Below are 21,118 nucleotides of genomic sequence, written 5' to 3'. Positions count from 1 at the left end.
ATAGCCTTGGCTGGCTTGTCAAAGTGACCAGTAAAGTTACTGGATTGAGTCAGCTGCAGCTCTCTGACCTCTACTATAGGCCGGTCCTAAGGAAGGCCCAGGCCATGTTAGACCATCCTAATCACCCACTGCAGAGGGAGTTTGAGCTCCTACGTTCAGGCCGATACAGAGTTCCTGCCCAGAGGACAAAAAGATACAAAGTCTCTTTTGTCTACACAGCAATTAGTAGCCTCAATTTGCACATGTGATCTCTGCACCTAAGTACATTATGTATTCGGCATTGAGCTGTTTTTTTGCAACATTCATTTGAAGTGATCTCGCATTTGTACTGTTTGCCCCTGTGATGTCTAGATGTTGCATTATGTTTTTGTTTTTTGTTTTATGATGGATGTTTTTTTATATATACCTGGCTGCAACCAAAATTTCCAGGTGGGATAATAAAGTTTAACTTGATTCACCAAGAGAAACATAAACATAATTATCAGTCCCGTTACTGGTCACTTAGAGATATGTGCTGCACAAGTTACACACATAGAAATACATTGTAATTTCTGTCAAGAGGACTAAATAAAGCAAGAGTATCATATTCGGTGGAGGCACTGTATGTTTATGACCATTTCATAATTGTTGCTGAGCACGTTGCTCAGAGATCTCAGACAGCAGCTGTTGCAAATTAAGAACTGAGCCCTGAATAGTCACGGAGAACTTGTCTCACTTGCTCACTCTAACAGGCTAAAAGGGAAAAAAATACGGTTTAGGAACACCCTTGCTCATCTTAGTTATGTAAAATTGGCTTATTTTCAGCTTTTTGTCATTTGACTTCTTTCTGGGTCGAGGATATTCAGGAGCTCAATACATTGCTCTGTTACAAAATACGTATAAACCAAAAATAAATAGGCCTCAGGGTACAAATTGTTTCAAAACTCTCTTCTTCTTTTTTTGGATAAAATAATCAATATAGTGATTCATCATGTGGCTGGCTGGTGCTTTACAGTGCGTGCATACTGAAAGCATCACACAAACCTCAATGGTGTGATTAAGCGACTCCTCCCTTGCCTCCTGTCAGCAGAGCCACAATGGAAAAGTTGTGTCAAATCTGTTTAGTAAAAACCATTCAGCAAAGTCTCTCAACCTATCATTATAGTTCCCAAATCCAGTGCATCTCCTCATTTACTGAACTTGGTCATTCTTGACTCTGCCACAGTAAAGGTCAGGCCCTCTGGGGCTCACATGCACTATCCATTGGACAAGTCACAGAAAGAGCCCTGTAGTATGACTAACAGTTCAATGTAACACAATTTATGAATATAAAAGGCATAGCAGAAGTAATGATATGTTATACATAGTCGATACTGCAGTATCATTTTTGGAAACTAAAGCATGCAACAAAACAAATTCTAAGAGTTCATAATAGGTTGTTTGACATACAATTCAACAGCGGTAAACACACTACTGGGACAGAAATGTATTAGGCTGGGATCCCCCTCCCTGATGCAGCAGTTACTTCCTCACCACTTGGGTTGGGATCATACTACAAGCACAAGCCAAATGTGCTCGTCTCCTAGTGAGGATGTTGTGCTTTCAGTCCATAGTCATTATTAGATTCAGACATGAGGGTTGGAGATGAAGATATCAGATAATTCATCCAATATTAGTCTGCTCTTTGTATTAACACTGAGCGCAGCACAGTATGTGTGGCCATCTGGAACTGGAGTACATAGCTATGGAAGACAGAAAGCAGTCTTGACAATGAGAGAGAGAGAGAGAGAGAGAGATCAGCCATAGAATATCAAATGCATCCCTGCTCGACAGGGGTTAAAACTCCCTAGGAATATGACACACATACAGTTATACTGGAAGAGAAAGACAGACACAGCTGTGAGAGTAGTTACTCTTCCTTTTAAAATGTTCCCTTTATACCCAGTTACATATCGACTTTCAGTTGTCTTTTTCTGGTTCAAGTCCACCAAAGCACTTAAAAAAAACATATTTAAATTACCAAGATCCATTATTGATGACATCTGAAATATGAGGGTTTGTAAAGTCCATTCCTAAAGACAGTTTTGTTTTATTTGTAGTTTTCTACTCCAATAGAATCATATCTCATGTCTCTTTACCAAGAACATTTTGAATATCAAAATTTTAAAAATTGAACCATCATAATGGGTATTTTCTTTGCATAAATTTCAGCTAAAACAAAGCAATATTAAAAAAGTAAGGAGAAATACATTATGGGGTCAATAAAAACGTAGCCCTACTTAACAGAACAAAATAATACACAGTAGCTTCCAAATGTACATAGACAATACCTGACGACAGTGTTGTGGTCGAGTCACTAAACCTCGAATCTGAGTCGAGTCTCGAGTCCCCAGTGTTCGAGGCCAAGTCCAAGTCTGAGTCCCCAAAGAAGAGTCCGAGTCGAATCCAAGTCAAGTCCCCATTACCTGAGTCAGAGTCCATGTCATCAAGTCTGAGTCGAGTTCCAAGATGGGCTCCAGTGCTCCACTCTGGCACCGTAAAAAAGCTGACATACAAATAAAAAAGGTCTGCATTAACCAAAAATGACACAGCTATCACCATTTCAAAGGGAGTTTATTTACTTTGTGACACAATAGCCAAACAAATGCACTCGAAAGCATGTGCACACACACCAGTGTTGTAGTTGAGTCACTAAACCTCGAGTCCGAGTCGAGTCTCGAGCCCCCAGTGTTGGAGTCCAAGTCCAAGTCCGAGTCATCAGTGCTCAAGTCCAAGTCGAGTCACGAGTCCTGAAAATCAGGACTTGAGTCGGACTCGAGTCCGAGTCCTGGACTCGAGTACTACAACACTGCCTGAAGAAACTGTAGAGACACTCCAAAAGGTAACAAGGACAAACATTATCTGAAGGTGAAACCCAAGATTCTCAAGCAGAACTTTGTTTCTGTGGCGTAGTTTGAAAATACAGAAGCTTGCGAAGAAAGTTAAAAGAGCCGGGGATTTGCTTGTAGAGTCCTTTGGCAGAGTTTTGGGAGACCTCATTGTTAACCTGAAACCAATCACAATCATCAGTCAGTTATAACAACTAAAGGCCATCTGAGAAGCAGAAACCACTAATTAGTCAATAGGTTCAAAACAATTTTACAATCTATTTTATCTCTAAACACAAAGTGCAGGTCACATTAAGAATGAGAGAATCTTACCATCATCAACATAGTGACCAAGTCATCAGTAGATACGTTTTCTTCAAGGATACGATCCAGTGTTTCCACATACCAAGAGCCCAACTGGGCATCTCTCCAGGACACATAGCCTGCAGATGCCAAGTAACCAAAAGGGGATAAGATACACATAGTGGGTAAAGTCTGTCTTAATTAAGGATTGTGATATCCATCCATTCAATCCATTATCCAAGCCGCTTATCCAAATTCGGGTCGCGGACAGGCCGCCAGTTCATCACAGGGCCAACACATTCACACCTAGGGACAATTTTTAGTAAGGCTGATTCACCTAACCTACATGTCTTTGGACTGTGGGAGGAAACCGGAGCACCCAGGGGAAGCCCACACAGACACAGGGAGAACATGCAAACTCCACACTGAGAATGACCTGGGATGACCCCCAAGGTTGGACAACCCTGGGGTTTGAACCCAGGACCTTCTTGCTGTGAGGCGACCGTGCTAACCACTGTGCCACCAAGATTTTGATATCATCAGGCACATGCAATAAACACATGCAATGTAGACACACACACATACTAAAACATGTACACACAAATAACCATCCACCTTGTTTCCCTTCTCACACACACATATACACACCAGGAAAGGTTGAGTAGGACACCAGAATGTCACAAGGTGTGGGCAGTGTGGCTCTGGCATCAGTTTCATCAGACATGCTCAGAGAGTCACTGCTTGATGACATGGGAATAGCATCTGTCTGGTCATCTAGTCCACCGATGGATGGCCTTGCTTCGTCAGGGGACACCTCAAAGCCTGTGTCTCTTTCACCTTAAGGACAAAATAAGTTTTAAAAAATTACTACGTGACCCCTCTATTTGCCAAGTAGGTTGCTGCTGTGTGATTACATTAACCCCGACAGGTTAACATTGTGTTATTACGTTATACGGTATGCCGTTTACCTCCTCCACATGCCTGTATAAAGAAAAGCTTGGGTTTGCCCTGTAAGGATGGACAATGCTGGCCATTGAGGTAGTTTGTGATGAGCTGAACTGGCACAATGGGTCCATCTACACCATGTACTGCACCAGGGAAGCGGTTGTGGCTCACCTAAGTGTGTAAGTGAGTATCACAAAGCTCTATAAATCAGCCTGAACTTGAACCTCAGTTTATCATTTGGGTATTTCAATATTTCTATCTTTTGTTTGTTTTTGTTTTGACGTTTGTTCCGTATTTCTGCATATATAATAAGCAACCCACATTTATATGATTAAAAAATCAGTAAGTCATACCTCAGTCCCATGGGACAGAATGATAACCACACAGCAGTCATAGAGTGAATGATCCCTCTTGGATAAGGCTGACAGCGCATGTCTTATTTGCTGAAATGTGCAAAAAACAGCTAGCTCAACAAACCAGATATTAAAGCTTTTCAATATGCTATAAAAAACATGCAAATACATGTAATAAATACTTATAAAATGGTTTAAGGGTGCTCAGGTGGAAAGAGGCTGAATAAAACTCACTTTGTATTTCACGTTTGTCTTCACTTCAACAATAAATCTGAGAGCCTTGAATCTTCTCTCCAGCTTGTCACAGTCTATGTTGGACCCTGTACGATTGCTGAGCTCACTCTGGGGTTCAAACTCTACATTGTTTATGATTAGGCAGTGTCCACACGGGGTGGCATCCATTTTATAGCTCTGAAGTTAACATACAGTGAAAGAGAAGAGATAAAGAGTAGTGGCATAAATATGAGCTTAACCAAACCAGAATTGAAACATGAGGACTTTGTACACTTATGTCACAATACGGAACTAAGTGCTCATTGCTATATACAAACCTATGTGTTTTCAATGTGGTAAAGTTGTGTCATGAGGTGATGTTTACCTGAATACTATCGCGTCTAGTTCTCCCTTGTGACCTCTGTCTTGTATAGTCTTTTTCAGGTGCTGCAATAAACACAGAAAAACATTTAACATGTTAAAAGATATATGAACATGTTAAATAATTAAAAACAAACTCTTACTGAAACTTCGGTTAATCACATATCTTACATGAACTGGGTGTTGTGGTGGGCTTCTGTAATGGATAGACTGGGGAAACATCTTTACAGTGCTTATCAACATCCACGGGAGAGACTGTTAAAGAACCAAATAACACACTCTTATGGACTTTTATGCAACAGATTAAACAGACATAAGGCTGTGATTCATACTCAGTATTTTTAACCAGTAACTCATCTCATGCTCTCTCTTGCTTTCACTTTCCCTTTTGAGATTGTTTTTTGGTGATTCCAAAAATGTGTTTTTATTTTGCCATTTTTGCCTAAGTGAACAACATGCTGATGCTGTCTTGGACCAAAGTTACAAATCACTTGCATGAAGAGATTCTTGACCTAAGTGGAAATAACTTAAATAACTAAACAGTTAGTGTTGATGCATGGGACGATACTTGCTTTGTGGTGCCATCTGTGGAGGGTGCCTGATATGCTACTCGGGAGGATGCTTGGTGCTTCAATATCTTTATTCTGCATGTTTTGCTATAACTTGTGTAATCATGAAAGGCCTCACTGAGTGGTTATTTTAAGTCTATTACTGCTCATCTACTTTTCCCACTAGCCAACTATCGATCGCATGCCTATCTTTCCTAAAAGAAGGATCCTTCTTTTGATGCTACCTGATGTTTCTCCCATTTTTTTTTCCTGATAGGGCTTTTTTCTGTGGAGTTGTTCTTCATCCGAATCAAAGGTCTAAAGATGGGGATGCCGTAAATTGCACATATTCTGTTTTTATCTTGCATACTACTACTACTACTACTTCTTTCAGCTGCCCCTGTTAGGGGTCACCACAGTGGATCATCCGTTTCCATCTCTTCCTGTCCTCTGCATCTTCCTCTGTCATGCCAACCACCTGCATGTCCTCCCTCACCACATCCATAAACCTCCTCTTTGGCCTTCCTCTTTTCCTCTTGCCTGGCACATCCATATTCAGCATTCTTCTCCCAATATAACCAGCATCTCTCCTCTGCACATCTCCAAACCATCTCAATCTTGCCTCTCTCGCTTTGTCTCCAACCCTGCAACCTGAGCTGTCCCTCTCATATACTCATTCCTAATCCTGTCCTTCTTTGTCACTCCCTCATTCTATTTTTATCTGTTGGAGTTTTAAATGCGATTGTGAATCCCTCCAGAACTGAATTGTAATTTAGGGCTATATAAATACAATTTGACTTGACTTGAATTTGAAAAGTGAGAACTCTTACAGAATTATCAAAATTCTAGCATACAACACACTCACAAACTGGAAGAGGCTGGACCACAGGACGAACAACATGAATGGGGAACTCGAGCTGAGGTTGGACTGGTGGTTCCCCATTCTGTAGATGCTCTGCCAGTCCGTCTTGACCAGTCTCTCGAAGGCACTCCAGGAAGCAAGGGAAGGCCCGCCTACCACGGGTCTCTAAGTCCCGGACTAGCTGTCTGGCTTGATCCCGTCTGGTTCCTGAACTCTGACAGAGGAAACAAATGTATGTTTGTAAAACACTGAAGATGGCAAGTAGAACAATATCTGTATGACCCCATTAAAGACTCAGCTCACCAAGTAGTGCTGCATGGAAAATATTATCATGATAATCAGAGAATTTTACATTATAGATATCTATTATATCTGCTTACGTCTGCAAAAAAATACCATGTTTAAGAAGCCAACTGGGGTTCATCACATTGAACAGTTTGGTAAAGTGAGGCAAAAAGGGGCCAGAAGTCTTGTGTTTGTAAACGTTACTACGTTCATTTCGAAGAGATCATCACGGAGAAATTGATTTAAAACGAAACGAAACGCCTCACAGTTGTTGCTCTGTCAGTTGGACAAATGGTAAAGATGGTATAAACAAGTATCTGCATTTTTATTGCACGCCGAAAGGTAAAACTCCAATCGAAAAACGAAGAAGACAGGCGTGGATTCATGCGATCTGTCGGGAGGACTGGAGGAGGTGGTCAGAAGAGCAAATATCAAATGCGAAGATTTGCGGAGAACATTTCATATCTGGTATCAGTTTCTCACACAAATAAGTATGTACTGTGATTGAACATATGTAAGTAACAGCTCTATATGTGATGCTGTCCTAGTAGAGCAACTTCCAAACCAAAGTTGGAGTTGTTAATGCCTAGTCTTCCTCAAATTTGACAACGATTCCATCAGCTTTCTTGTGCCATGATGTCTGAGGTCATAATTTGACTCCAGCCGTGATCTCATAACTGTACAAACAATTCAACTTTTGCTGAATACAAACAATTCAATCATACAAACAATTAAACTATGAGGTCTTACCTTTGATTTGATGAAGCAAAACTTGTTTTCCTTCAGTAACGGATGGTCTTGGACATGTCCATCAACAAAGTAATCGTATGCTTCTAAAGACTTGTATGTCTTCATCAATTATTTCGAAAATATACTTGACGTGTCTATGAGGTGTCTAGTGCCAGTCATTAAGGACAAAGCCGGTAAAGTATGCAGCCTAGATAACTACAGGCCTATAGCTCTAGCCAGGATACTGTCAAAAGTCCTAGAAAGAATACTGCTGGATAGAGTGCATGAATTTATCAATGCCACAGATAAACAGCTTGGTTTTAAAGCTAGACATGGCACTGACTTATGTATATATGCCTTAAAGTAAATTGCAAACAAATACAGAGGCCAAAACTCATCGGTTCTTATGTGTTTTATTGATGCTTCTAAAGCTTTTGATCGTGTTAATCATAGAAAGTTATTTGTTAAATTGAGTCAAAGAGGGGTCCCTAAATACATTGTGAGAATTCTGGCTTATTGATATGCCCTCCAGACTATGCAAGTGAAATGGGGTAATAGTGTTTCAGCCCCATTTGGGGTCAGCAATGGTGTCAGACAAGGGGGAATTCTGTCTCCAGTTCTCTACAATTTATATATTGATGATTTGTCCAAGCAGCTGAAAGCCTGTAACACTGGGTGCATGATGGGTAATACCTTGGTGAACCATATTATATATGCAGATGACCTTGTCATTCTTAGTCCCTGTAGCGCTGGTCTCCAGCAGCTCCTTGATATATGTTCTGTGTATGGGGGGGAGCATGATATCACATACAATGCTAGTAAGAGTGTTGTCATGATCTGCAGAACCAAAGAGGTCAATCATCTAAAATTTCCTGATTTTAAATTGTCTGATAATAATCTTGTGGTATGTAATAAGGTGAAATATCTTGGGCACTATATTACTGAACAAATGACAGACGATGATGATATTTATAGGCAATGCCGCATGATGTATGCACAAGCAAACACTCTGTCACGCAAGTTTGGTATGTGTTCAGTTTGTGTGAAGATGTCTCTGTTCAGAGCATATTGTACAACACTCTATACTGCACACCTGTGGTCAAACTATAAAAAAGCAAGCTTACAGAGGCTTCGAGTGGCTTATAACGATGCCATGAGAATACTGCTAAAAAGACCTAAATGGTGTAGTGTAACTGAAATGTTTGTGGCTGCAGGAGTCAGTACCTTTCAGGCTCTTCTAAGAAATCTTATGTATAAATTTATTTGCTGGCTCAATGACTCTGATAATGTAATCATCAACAGTTTGACTAATATAAGATTCAGTGCCACATGCTTCCAATCCCGGCTGTGGGACCACTAGTATAGCTGCCTTCTTTTAACACACTGACTTGTTCCATTTGTGTAATTTTATTGTGTTTACTCTGTGTATTGTCTAGGGTTTGTCTTTGTCTGTTATGGACCCTGAGTCTGCAATAAAGTTTGAATTGAATTGAGGTATTCAGTCACATCCCTCCAGCCGATGTTTGGCAACTTCGTGATATCGCTTGTCCACTGAACTTCAGCAAGCATAAACGGATCGGGAAGTTTTTCTCCAGTGCTTAGCGTGAATTCCAAACCGTAATTTCTCTTCTCCTTGCTTAGACCTTCAACATATTGTAGCAAATTCGGGGGAAAATGCAACCAAAGGAACTGCCGCGGCCGGGAAGCGAACCCTTATCGCTCACATCATAGAGAACGTCGCCAACCGCTCGACTAAAGCGTCAGATCCACCACCTAGCGGCCAGCGCGTCTACTTACCCATGCATGTTACACTACTACCCCTCCCCTCCATCGGGAAGTGCGTCCCCGCGCTTAAGCATATCAGCTCCTTCACGCCTCAGGGCGCATACGCTTCCGATGGCCTTACGGTTGCCCCATCCCACTTCTGACACCAATGTAGCGAATTCAGAGGACAACGCAACCACAGGAACTGCCGCGGCTGGGAAGCGAACCCGTATCACCCGCACCGCAGGAGACATCGCTAACCGCTCAGTCGACAAGTCCTCATCGCTAAGTGCTGACTGGCGGATCTGACTTTCTAGTCGAGCGGTTAGCGATGTCTCCTGCGGTGCGGTTTCCATTTTCTCAAATTTCTAACTTTTCTCCGTTTAATTTTAAGTTGCATACGCGCTCATCTGTGAGTTAGTAGGCACGTTGTTTCTCGGCTGTTTTGCCACACGTTCTGCGCGCGCATCTTGTTTACAACGCAGCTTTTACGTCACTCGACAAGGGGTCTACACCAAAACAAGTTTTCAAATAAATTCTCCCTCTAGTATTTCAGAGCTAATTTTTCGGGAAAAATCATCTCATAATTTAGGTAGACAACAAAATTATCGCAATCTGACAATATCCCAATTTCATCATCGCACGATGGTGCGCAGATATTACACGGTGACCCAAGACATACTCAAACCCCTGACATCAGTATCATAATCTACCAACAACCTACCTTTATTTCATCAATCATGTCTTGAGTGAATACTCCTTTTTCGAGAAGTCCATCATAAAGAGCTGAAGGGTCCAAGTCTCTCACAAAATTGGTCCTGTTGCGTTGGAGAACCGTTTTGTGTCTCTCGTCCATTCTCTACAAAAACCTGATGACACCTTGAATAAGGCAGACCACCACGTATAACAAGGTAACGTCTGTGACCTTCTCCAAGTGAAAACGGTTAATAAACAAATTTAGGTTACGGCTACATAGCGACCCACCATGCCACCATAAACTATTCGAGGTCAATTTGACTGGTTTAATAAAAATAATTTGATTCTTTATTTGTGGGTCTTCCTTCTCAATTCTTTGACGCTGTTGTTTTGGCTACTTCCTTGTTCTAGTCGCTGCTTATGATTGGTTGACTGAGGAAGTACTATGGGAAAAACAAAGATGTGACTGCTTAAATATGTCAGCGCGCACCATGTGCGTGCGGATCCCAAACTCATAAAGATGCAATTAAACGGCGGCGAAACGAACACTAAATCTAACACACCCGTGATGCGTTAAAGGGTCATACCGGTGTTTTAGTCCGTTTAACGGCTACTAATCGAGCACACATTAGATGACTCGCGAACATTTCCCAAAGCATACCAGAGTTTTGTTTTTTATTTTATTTTGGAATAATAACTCGATTTCTCGATATTTTAATCAAAACTTTGGAATTTGAAATGTTATATACCAACTTTCAAATTCCCCGCGTCTCCAAATAACATTCGTACTGCCATGAGGAAGCCATGGACTTCAACGTTCTCACATTTCGTTTCATTAAATTTCGTTTGTAAAACAAGCGTTTGCCAGGGGAGTTTTCCGGGCGTTTCAAACTACATTGTCCGACAACGATAACTTCGTAGACAAAGTAATTAATAAATAAAGAAGCCTAAATGTTCTCATGTCAAACAAGTTCAAGTGTCTTCAAGTTGATTTTGACCATTTTCTTCTTTTTTATTTTTTATCAACTGTAGTAAAATGAAGGGAAACAAACTGCTTCCCGGAAGGTGGGAAAGACGCATTCGAAATAACAGTGGAAACACTGGCCGTGTGTTGTGGATAATGGTCGGGATTAACGTGACGTATGGTGACTACAAAACGCAGGCCAGGTTCTTTAAACTCAAACTCCCATTGTTCCTCTCGTCTCTGTGTCTCCGCCCCTTTTCTTCTTCCGCTGCAGGTTGTCAGCTGGGCTGCAGGATGCTGTCAACATACCCGTTGCAATCAGCTGTCTTTTCTAATCAGCGTTGGCAGACAATATCTTGCGGGAGCACGGAGTCAAATATGTGGCAAAGATATCGGTTAAACCTACCTGCGTGAGGTGACTGGTTGTAGTCTTTACTGTGGCCTTGAGAAAGCTAGCTACGCAGCAAGCCGTTTGAAAAAAATATGCATGAACGCTTTACTTGTTAAGAACGTAATCTAACAGGCTTCCAGATGTGTCCATATTCATTTCAGCACGTCATCGTGGATAGCATAATGTTACATCAAAGTGTGTGGTGGACTGGATTAACACTTACAGGTCCTTTCGGACAAAAACAAACATCGGGAATCAACTGTCAGATTTAGCCTCGTAGCTACTATGGCACCATCAAGGACCTCTTTGCCATTGGCTTTGATGGTTATTCTCTTGGTGTCCTCGCTGAGATCATTGTATGCCACGTCTGAGTTGGACCCTTACAAAATCCTTGGAGTGACCAGGAGTGCAAGCCAAACTGAAATTAAAAAGGTCTACAAGCGCCTTGCAAAAGAATGGTGAGTGAAGCTATGAAAACCACTTACTTATTTTGAAGTCAATAACCTAATGGATGATAGTCAGTTTCGATCAGGACAAAGTTGATTAAGTTGATGCCTCTTATCTTCTCAAGGCATCCGGACAAAAACAAAAACCCAGAAGCTGAGGACATGTTCATTAAGATCACCAAATCTTATGAGGTTAGACTTTCCTTTCGTCTTTCATCAAACATTACCAACATTGAACGAGAATAGTTCATTAGCATGTTGTGCAACTGCTGCATTGTCCTCAACTAACACAGGGTTTGAGTGTGTGAATGAAGCTGAAGCTGTACACCTACGTACATGAGAGGGAAAGGGTCCACTTTCTCTGTTCATGTCAATGTGTGCTCTGTCCAACCTCTAGATCTTGTCCAATGAAGAAAAACGTGCCAGTTATGACCGATACGGACAGACTGATGACACCCAGCACTATGGCCATGGCCACTATGGTCAACGCCATGACAACTTTTACTTTGACGAGTCCTTCTTCAACTTTCCTTTCAATAGCAAGAACAACAGGGACTTTGCTGACAGCAAGTTCACACTGCATTTTAATCAGTATGTCAACGATGTAGTGCCTGACAGTTTCAAGCGGCCATACCTTATCAAGATAACCTCTGACTGGTGCTTCAGTTGCATCCACATTGAGCCCGTCTGGAAGGAAGTGGTACAGGAGATGGAGACACTAGGTTTGGGATGAAAAGATTGACCCATGAAGAACACCTCATACTATTATTATGCATTCTTATTCCATGTGATACTATTCAACTGGCTAGATCCCTAAAATAAGACAGGACATTTGAATAATGTTGGACTTGTATATTCACCATTTACAGGTGTGGGGATTGGTGTGGTAGATGTTGGCTATGAGAGGCGGCTAGCCAATCACCTTGGTGCTCATCGTACCCCATCAATACTTGGAGTGATCAACGGCAAAGTAACATTTTTCCATTACGCTGTGTCAAAGGAGCACTTAAGGCAGTTTGTAGAGGACCTTCTTCCTCAGAGACTAGTTGAGAAGGTAAATTATCTGGTTGTTGGCCAAAAAAACCCCCACAAACCTGTTACACTTTTTCTGACATACATTTAAACCAAGGAAATAATAATAATACTAATAAAAAAAAAGATTAATACAACCTAGAGCAGCAAAGTGGTAAGGTCCTAGGTTCAATCTTGGGACCTTGAAGAGTCTGCATGTTCTCTCAGTTTCTCATAATAAAAACATATTGCAGTTTTGGTGAATTTGAGACTGTAAGTTGCCCATAGGAATGAATGATGTATCAGTTTTTGTATTTGTGTGGGTTCTGTGATGGAGCAATATTTCCTATGTGAAATGTAATATGGAGTGATTGAAACTGTTACTTAATTTACAGGTCACTATTTTGGCTCATTAGATTGCCTCATTCTAGGTACACTGTATTGTGCAAAACTAAGCTAATGAAACAGATATTTTATCAGACAATGTCATCATTTAGTGTCCTTAACTTGAGGTTAATGATAAATATCAGATTAGTTGTGAAAATGATAAATTATCAGCCTGTACATTTACACATTATCCAAACACATCTTATGTATAATCAAGGTGTGCATAGATCCTGGGACATACATATTTACCAAATGTGTTTCAGGTCACGGACAGGAATGACCTGCAATTTCTGAACAATTGGCATGAGCTTAACAAGCCACATGTGCTTTTGTTTGACCAAGTGCCTGCAGTTCCTCTCCTATTCAAGGTAGGCTTTTATATGTTTTTTTTTCTTCTTCATTGTGGTCTAGTCTCCACAAAAAGGGTCTGGATTGCATTACTCAAACATTTATTTATTCTTGAATATTTTTTTTGTCCTCTCCCTAGCTGACAGCTTTTGCCTATAAGGACTACTTGCAGTTTGGCTATGTGGACCAGGGCCTTACAGAGACAGCCAATCTGCTAAAGCGGTTCAACATTAATACATATGCCCCCACCATGCTGGTCTTCAAGGAGAACATTGACAAGCCAGCTGACATTATACAGGTATTTTCTAGTATAAAACAACTGCAACACAGACAGTGGACCACCTTGCCTTTCTGCTGCTTGGGATGAATAATTAAAAAGGCATATGGGTATTAGAAGTTTTAGCAGGTATTGCATATTTCTTCAAAGCTCTTTTATTGCTAAAGCAAGATTATGTGTCAGTCAGCGCACACAGTGATAACTACAGGTACATTTATAATTGATTTTGAAAAACTGGTTTTTGTTGTTTTTCGCAGGCAAAAGGAATGAAAAAGCAAATAATTGACGAGTTCATGTCAAACAACAAATTCCTGCTTGTACCACGACTGGTCAGTCAAAAGCTCTTCGATGAGCTTTGCCCTGTCAAACAGTTTCACCGACGCAGGAAGTAAGCTCTGTTCTTTATTCTTTCCTGTCTTATACACATAAACACATCTGATCAGCTAGGAGTTGTTTGAACTAGCAAAATTACCTGCACTGAATAAGTGGTACAATAATTTTTCTTATAATCTTTTCTTCAGTGCACTGAAAAAACACTTTAGTTATATTCTTCTTATTTATCTTTAACAGTTCTGTTGATTATTTACTCTAATGTATATGCTCTGATCAGATACTGTGTCCTGCTGATCACCGGTGATGAAGAGACCTTTTCTTTTGGGAACCAGGCTTTCCTCTCATTTGCCTCAAGCAATACCAAGGAGGTGGTGAGATTTGCTTATGTCTACCAGAGGCTCCAGCAACCATTGTCTGATATCCTCATGCAGAATAAGGACAGCACACCATCAGCACCACCACAGGTACACGAAGTACACCACTGATACCACTGCCTCTTGTCGACATATACTGCTACTGGAGAGCTGATACTGCTTTCAGAAGTATTATTTATTACCTTCATATTCTGTTTTTGTTGCCTTTGCTCCAGCTACATGCATTAATATTCAAATGGCTTTATTGGCATGATGTAACAATGTACATATTGCCATATACATATATACATTATATATACATAAGTACACCACTGATACCACTGCCTCTTGTCGACATATACTGCTACTGGAGAGCTGATACTGCTTTCAGAAGTATTATTTATTACCTTCATATTCTGTTTTTGTTGCCTTTGCTCCAGCTACATGCATTAATATTCAAATGGTTTATTGGCATGATGTAACAATGTACATATTGCCATATACATGTATACATTATATACACATATACATGCGCACACACACACACACACACACACAGACATATCTTTTTGACAAATATACATTTTGCTATCATTTTTGGTAGCTAAGCTCAAAATGCAAATTCATGCAGTCTAGAAATTTGAAAAAGGATCCCACACGTGATTCCAGATTCAAAGTAGGGCTATCATTGTAATAGACTATGCTTCTAATCATCTTTCGTAAGCTTCCTTTAATTTTAGAGGCAATGAATGAACATATGAATTATATAAATATGAATGAAAATCAGTAGAGCAGCACGGTGGTGTAGTGGTTGGTGCAGTCACCTCACAGGCAGCAAGAAGTCCTGGCTTCGAGCCCTGGGGTAGTCCAATCTTGGGGGTCGTCCCGGGTCGTCCTCTATGTGGAGTTTGCATGTTCTCCCCATGTCTGTGTGGGTTTCCTCCGGGTGCTCTGGTTTCCTCCCACAGTCCAACGACATGCAGGTCAGGTGAATCGGCCGTACTAAATTGTCCCTAGGTGTGAATGTGTGTGTGTGTGTGTGTGTGTGGGCCCTGTGATGGCCTGGCAGCCTGTCCAGGGTGTCTACCCGCCTGCTGCCCAATGGCTGCCGGGATAGGCTCCAGCATTCCCACGACCCTGAGAGCAGGATAAGCGGTTTGGATAATGGATGGATGGATGGATGTATGGATGAAAATTCTACAGCAGTGCACTGTGTATTCCAGTCAGTTTCAGTGCTTTTGTGTGTGTGTGTTTGACTGTCCATCTTTTTGCAGGTTGTGATCCTGGAGAGACGAAATGCCGCAGGGAAGGTCTTCTATAAACCTGTTACTGCATGGAACGGCAGTGAGGAAGACAAGCAACGTCTTCTGGAGGAATTAGATAAACTGCAAAAGGACCCTTCTATCCTCGTCTATGATGCAATGCTACCCGAGCTCAACAATGAGTTTGCCTCTGTAGGTTATGGTTGAGTAATATAGTAAAAATCTGGTTGAGAAAAATAGATTAAAAAAAACCACAACAGTATAACCATATAGTTTTTCTGAGCATTCTTAAGAAAACTGCTGAACGTATTCTCCTCATTGCCTGGGAGTTGTGTAGTGTTGTATCAAGCATGATTCACGATGTGGCAAGATGGTGAATGTTATTGTGTTTCTTCATAGATGTTTTTGATCCGATGGATCTATGCATCTTATGATTATCTCTCTGAAGTCATTGATGATATTCTACATAATAACTGGTAAGTGGAGGAATCACACTCAATGAAATGTTTAGCATGACTTATTAGGCTGTAACCTCAAATACTGGGGACCGGGATGAATTGTCATGGTAATTTGTTCTCAGATGTGTTCATGTTGTGCCCTGATATCAAACATTTAGACAACAGTCTGGAGTTAATTATTTCAAGTAAGGGCTTGTGTCCATATAGCTTTTTTTTTTCTGAGCGCCAGAATCTTTTTTTTTCTCAATTGTTCCGTGTGAGGAGAGAGCATATGTGGCCGCCAAGAGAAAAAGCACTGCACCCAGTGTCTTTTTTCAGAGCGCTCTGACTTTCTTGTGCAGCCACTCCAAGCACTTGAAAATCTTAACTTTTCAGAATGGTACTTATGTCGTCACTGTCACTCCTTTTCAGGCAACAATCATCTATTAGTTGGGGTGGGACTCGTCACCCTGGTAACCAAAAAATTGGAGGCGATAATTGGGGGCCAATCAGCAAAGCTGCGTAGGCGACCTAAGTGTTTCTTACTTTTTCTTGTTATTATTCTTCCTCATCTTTTTCTTCTTCTTCTGGCTAGGGTGTCTATAGTAGCCCCTCAAACCATATGGTAAAAAGTTGTGAAACTGGCACATATACTGGGGACAGTTCCATGATTCTTTTCAACAAGTTACATGTCTTTGCCTGCAGCGCTGTAGCGCCACCAACAGGTCAAAATTGGAGGTATGTTTAGGCATGTAACTTTTGAACCTTATGCCCGATTTTAAAAAAAAAAAGAAGAAAAGAGGTGACATTGCATTCCTTGGATCAAACCAGGTTCAATGCAACCCATAAGCCATAGTGGATTTTATGAAAAAGTTTAAAAAAAAATTCACAGCCCACACACCTTGTCCAATTTTCATCAAATGTACTACAGGTGATCTTCAGACCAAGTCTCACAAAAGTTATCATGGGATTTTTTTAAATTTTAAACTGTTTGACTGTTACAGCCAAATGAAACCAGCAGCAAAGCTGCCTAATGGGATGTGAGGGCATATCTCAGCAGCACTGATGTATTGACACCAAACTTGGTACATGGACTTGGGACACCTTCCTGGGTGTGTGCAACAATTTTTTTTGCTATTGTAGGGTCACAGGGGGGCACTGCAATTAACAAAAACAATTTTGCTATCAAGTGCTTACAGCCATGCTTTAAACATGAGCAGATCAAGTTGCCATGGCGACTTTGCCGCGCTGGACTGCTTGGCCCCCTCATCACTGCTTGCAGCTAAATTATTCACCATATTGTTGTCTCCAATGGATCGTGTCATGCACCCACATCCTCCTTGCTTAGTCAGATTGAGCGGTGACAACATGCAACACCAACAGTAAAGGGAATAGTTCACTAAATATTGTGACCGTTTTAGATGGAGGCTTATAGTTACTTCCATTGTAAAGCTGAGAGGTTCACTTGGAGTGGTCTGCAATTTGATGACATAGTGGCCCTATTTGATAGTGTACAAAGCTCATCCATACAAAGTATGAGGGCAAGCATCCTCCGGTTGGTGCTCATGGTAAAAAAATAATGTCAAACAAATAGATTGTAAGAATAACAAATAGATAATAAAAAGCAAGAGGCGATGCGAGGCTATCATATAACAGTGTGGTGATGTTATCATAGAAACAAAACTCACGTGCAGAGGTTTTTTTTTTCCCTCTCACCACCATGCTTTTCTGCCAGAGCAAACGCTATAATGGATACACCAGCGCTTCATCCCAGCGCTCCCCAGTGCCCTGCCAGCGCTTTTCTGCCACAGAAAGATGCTATATAGATACACGCCCTAACTTGTCAGCTTGTATGTGTAGCATACCAAATTGTTCATGTTTTCTTGCTGTGTCAATTTTTATTTTTTGTCCAGGCGTGAGATGATGCCTCTTCTCTCACTGATTTTCTCTGCCTTGTTTATCTTGTTTGGAACTGTGGTCATCCAAGCCTTCAGGTAGGATCATTTAACCGATGATACATGTTCTCCCCTTTCACTTAAGTTTGATCAACAAAAACTAATACCATAGAAGTAGCTTCTTTCACCAGCGTCAATGCAAGAAGAGGGGTAAGATGAGCGCAAAGGAACATTTCTTTCACTCTCTACTCCACTGCGTGAGCTTACAGAAAAATGCAGAGAAAACGTTTTGATTTCTTTAATTTCAGTGACTCAAGTGAAGATAAGCAGACAAAACCAAAGGCAAAAGATGGAACAAAAGCAGAAAATGGGTCACCGGGTATGAGTAGCACTTCAAGGCAAGTCAGCAATTTTAATTTTTACCATCAAAGCTCAATCAACTCTAGGATTTAATGTTACGGCCAAGCTAACATTAACCATTTTAGAAATTATATTTTTAGCCCCCTGTGTTTGTTCTTTGGATTATAGTCGGCCTCCAAAGAAGAGTTTTGTTGAGGTGACAGAGTTGACGGATATCACGTACACCAGCAACCTGGTAAAACTGAGGCCAGGACACATGAATGTGGTGCTGGTGCTCACAGACGCCACCAAGAACATCCTCCTCAGCAAGTTTGCCAAGGAGGTCTACTCTTTCACTGGGTGAGCTCACCAATCTGGTCTGGAACAAACACCCATTGTGTGACATGTAATTAGCAACATGAATTATACATAAGTACTCCAAAGCACAGTAATGGAGTTAGAAAAGCATTTTGAGTCTGAGTCTCCATTGTGTACATAGACATAGATCACAGTCCCTGATCTGACGTTGTCCCCTAGGAGCCTGACGCTGCACTTCTCCTTCCTAAATATTGACAAGCACAGTGAATGGATGAACACGCTGCTAGAATACGCCCAAGATGCCATGCAGATCGACACAGACCGGGAGGAGGGGAGCAGCCACAAGATGGACTATACCGGCTACGTGCTGGCTCTTAATGGCCACAAAAAGTACCTCTGTCTCTTTAAGCCCGTCTACACTGGGGAGGACCTGGACAGTAAGTCGTCTGAGGAAGAAGGGGGTGCCACAGCGGGTAGATCAAGGTCCAGTTCACGTGATGATCACCCGCCGCGCAAATCCAACCGATCTCGCTCCATATCCACCCTGCAAATCCACCATAAACTGGACCGCCTGGGCCTGTGGATGGAGAGGCTGATGGAAGGCACTCTGCCTCGTTATTACATTCCCGCCTGGCCAGGGCTGGACAAGATCACGGCCAATAAATAAAACTAGACCAACAGGAAGTTCTTTATCTGCTTTCACACTGAAACTGTTTGCCTCACTTGCTACTGAATACTAGAGCTGTTGTTTTTTTGCACTTGATATTTATTAGTTACAGATGTGCTTGATAGGTAGGTCAATGTTATACAGTATGTTGGACTTTATTGCAACTAATGTGGTAAAAGTCCAATAACATACTGTATTCCTCTCAACACTCATACTGCTTGCTATTCATTTTCAACGTTTTCTTTTTTCCCAGGTAAATTTTGAAACAAAACAGACTCACTGTGGCTGCTAATGGGCTTTTGCCTTGATGACCATCAATTACACTCGCCCAAACTGAGCTGAAATAAGCAGGATATTCTGTAACTACATTAGTCTCAACAGATGAATACTGTGAATAGAGATGCATGTCTCGAGCACTAGTTTTGTTTTTTGTTTTTGCCTTTTTTGTGTAACTACCTACTTTAAGAAATTATTTTCTGAATGCTGATTTTACTTGTCTGTGCGAAATAGCCTCTTACTGTAATGGCAATGCCTTCCTTTAACCTTGGCTGTGAGAGCTCAGTCTTCACTATTCTTCCGTACTTGTGATTGAAAGAAAAGAAAATCTATGGACATGTTCTGTTTTCTTATAAGGGTACTGCAGAGGTTGTGGTTGTATATTTCTCTCAAAAAGAGCAACAAAAAAAAAGAGTTGCATATCAGCCTTGGTCTAATTAACAACCTTAGCTGGTAGTTTTATGTAGGAAACAAGTAATGGGTTGTTTCTAGGGGACAGGCCATTGATCTCATGTCACCGTCATTTTTGAAATTGCTACACTTGACTGATATTTTACATATAGAAAATGTCTCACTGTGTCATTTAAACAGAACAATCAGTAATTCAAGTAATGGTTAATGTGTGTAGTAGGGCTGGGCGATATAGCTGAAAAATTTATTACGATAAAATCTTTTTCAGTCCGCCGATAATTATCGATCACTTTTAATGACCTATTTTTCATAAAGACCAGGAGAAAAAAGGTTGAATTTGACCACCTTACTTTACATTTAACCACCGTGGTGTTCTGATATCAGTCAGACTTGGGAAGCCAAAAAAAAAAATCCTGCCATACTGGCGAGCTGACCTGTCCTTTTTTAATCAACAATTTCCTCTCCGCTTGCACTCACTTTCTCACTCCATGCTTTTTCTGTTGTCACATGAATGGCTGTTTGCGTGTCACGCTCCAGTATCAAGGGATATGGTAGGCTGTTTGAGCCAGGGAGGGATCGCGCATATTCATTATATGCTTTCATGGCGGTTTGCATTTAAGTGAAACTATCCAACGATTTTCTAATTGCTATTGATTTAGTGTGTATCGCCGGTAAATATCGCTATTTTATCGCCCAGGCCTACCATGTAGTTTATTTTACAGACATGAACATTAGAATTGCTACTAATGTAATTTTATCAAAACTGTGAAGTGTAAATATTGTACATAACCATGTTATCTATATAATCTTTATTTTAAAAAAATGTAACATTAAAGATGAGTTACTTTGTACACTATCAACTATCAACGTTTTCCCCTGGATTTATCATGATGTTGTGGTCAGTTTTTTTTGGGTGTCCATCAAGACTTTGAAACAAGCTGCTGTAAAAGAAAAATATCTCTGCTGCGTGCAGATGTTTCATTGGGTTGTCAGTAGTGTGTGTAACCTCTTGCTGGTTGTTAATAAAATGGTTTATGTTTGTGATTACCCCATTCAATTCTTATAGTTTGTCTGAGAT

At 40.9% G+C, this 21,118-nt stretch overlaps 2 protein-coding genes across 2 annotated transcripts; one reads left to right on the top strand and one right to left on the bottom strand.

Annotated features, from left to right (window-relative positions):
• Positions 1-601: 601 nt before the first annotated feature.
• Positions 602-10,340, bottom strand: casp9 (caspase 9, apoptosis-related cysteine peptidase). Its single transcript, XM_056273604.1, has 10 exons — positions 9,954-10,340; positions 6,455-6,665; positions 5,213-5,296; positions 5,046-5,107; positions 4,682-4,858; positions 4,448-4,537; positions 4,118-4,265; positions 3,798-3,986; positions 3,180-3,289; positions 602-3,025 (listed from the first exon to the last, which is right to left on the bottom strand). The coding sequence occupies exons 1-10, from the start codon at positions 10,083-10,085 to the stop codon at positions 2,903-2,905; spliced, it is 1,326 nt and encodes a 441-aa protein (XP_056129579.1). The 5' UTR covers positions 10,086-10,340; the 3' UTR covers positions 602-2,902.
• Positions 10,341-11,194: 854 nt separating this feature from the next.
• On the top strand, positions 11,195-21,087 carry dnajc16 (DnaJ (Hsp40) homolog, subfamily C, member 16). The gene is made up of 14 exons (XM_056273778.1): positions 11,195-11,738; positions 11,852-11,918; positions 12,124-12,448; positions 12,596-12,780; positions 13,388-13,492; positions 13,612-13,770; positions 14,007-14,137; positions 14,360-14,546; positions 15,710-15,889; positions 16,097-16,173; positions 18,048-18,128; positions 18,338-18,427; positions 18,558-18,728; positions 18,906-21,087. Exons 1-14 carry the CDS (start codon positions 11,566-11,568, stop codon positions 19,351-19,353), a joined length of 2,379 nt encoding a protein of 792 aa, XP_056129753.1. The 5' UTR covers positions 11,195-11,565; the 3' UTR covers positions 19,354-21,087.
• Positions 21,088-21,118: the final 31 nt, after the last annotated feature.

The sequence above is a fragment of the Lampris incognitus genome, chromosome 2 (genome assembly GCF_029633865.1).
Source record: "Lampris incognitus isolate fLamInc1 chromosome 2, fLamInc1.hap2, whole genome shotgun sequence".
NCBI classification, from domain to species: Eukaryota; Metazoa; Chordata; class Actinopteri; order Lampriformes; family Lampridae; genus Lampris; species Lampris incognitus.
Note: the sequence above shows the minus strand (reverse complement) of the source record. Positions and strands in the feature narration are given on the sequence as shown.

Bases quoted from the DNA above. Each gene is read 5' to 3' on its own strand.
- casp9 (XM_056273604.1), bottom strand. From the start codon at position 10,085: ATGGACGAGAGACACAAAACGGTTCTCCAACGCAACAGGACCAATTTT. The intron at 3,987-4,117 runs GTAAACGGCATA...TTTGTCCTTAAG, and splicing joins TATACAGGCATGTGGAGGAG to GTGAAAGAGACACAGGCTTT. The intron at 3,026-3,179 runs GTAAGATTCTCT...GATTGGTTTCAG, and splicing joins TGGTCACTATGTTGATGATG to GTTAACAATGAGGTCTCCCA.
- dnajc16 (XM_056273778.1), top strand. From the start codon at position 11,566: ATGGCACCATCAAGGACCTCTTTGCCATTGGCTTTGATGGTTATTCTC. The intron at 15,890-16,096 runs GTAGGTTATGGT...GTTTCTTCATAG, and splicing joins TCAACAATGAGTTTGCCTCT to ATGTTTTTGATCCGATGGAT. The intron at 16,174-18,047 runs GTAAGTGGAGGA...TTTTTTGTCCAG, and splicing joins GATATTCTACATAATAACTG to GCGTGAGATGATGCCTCTTC.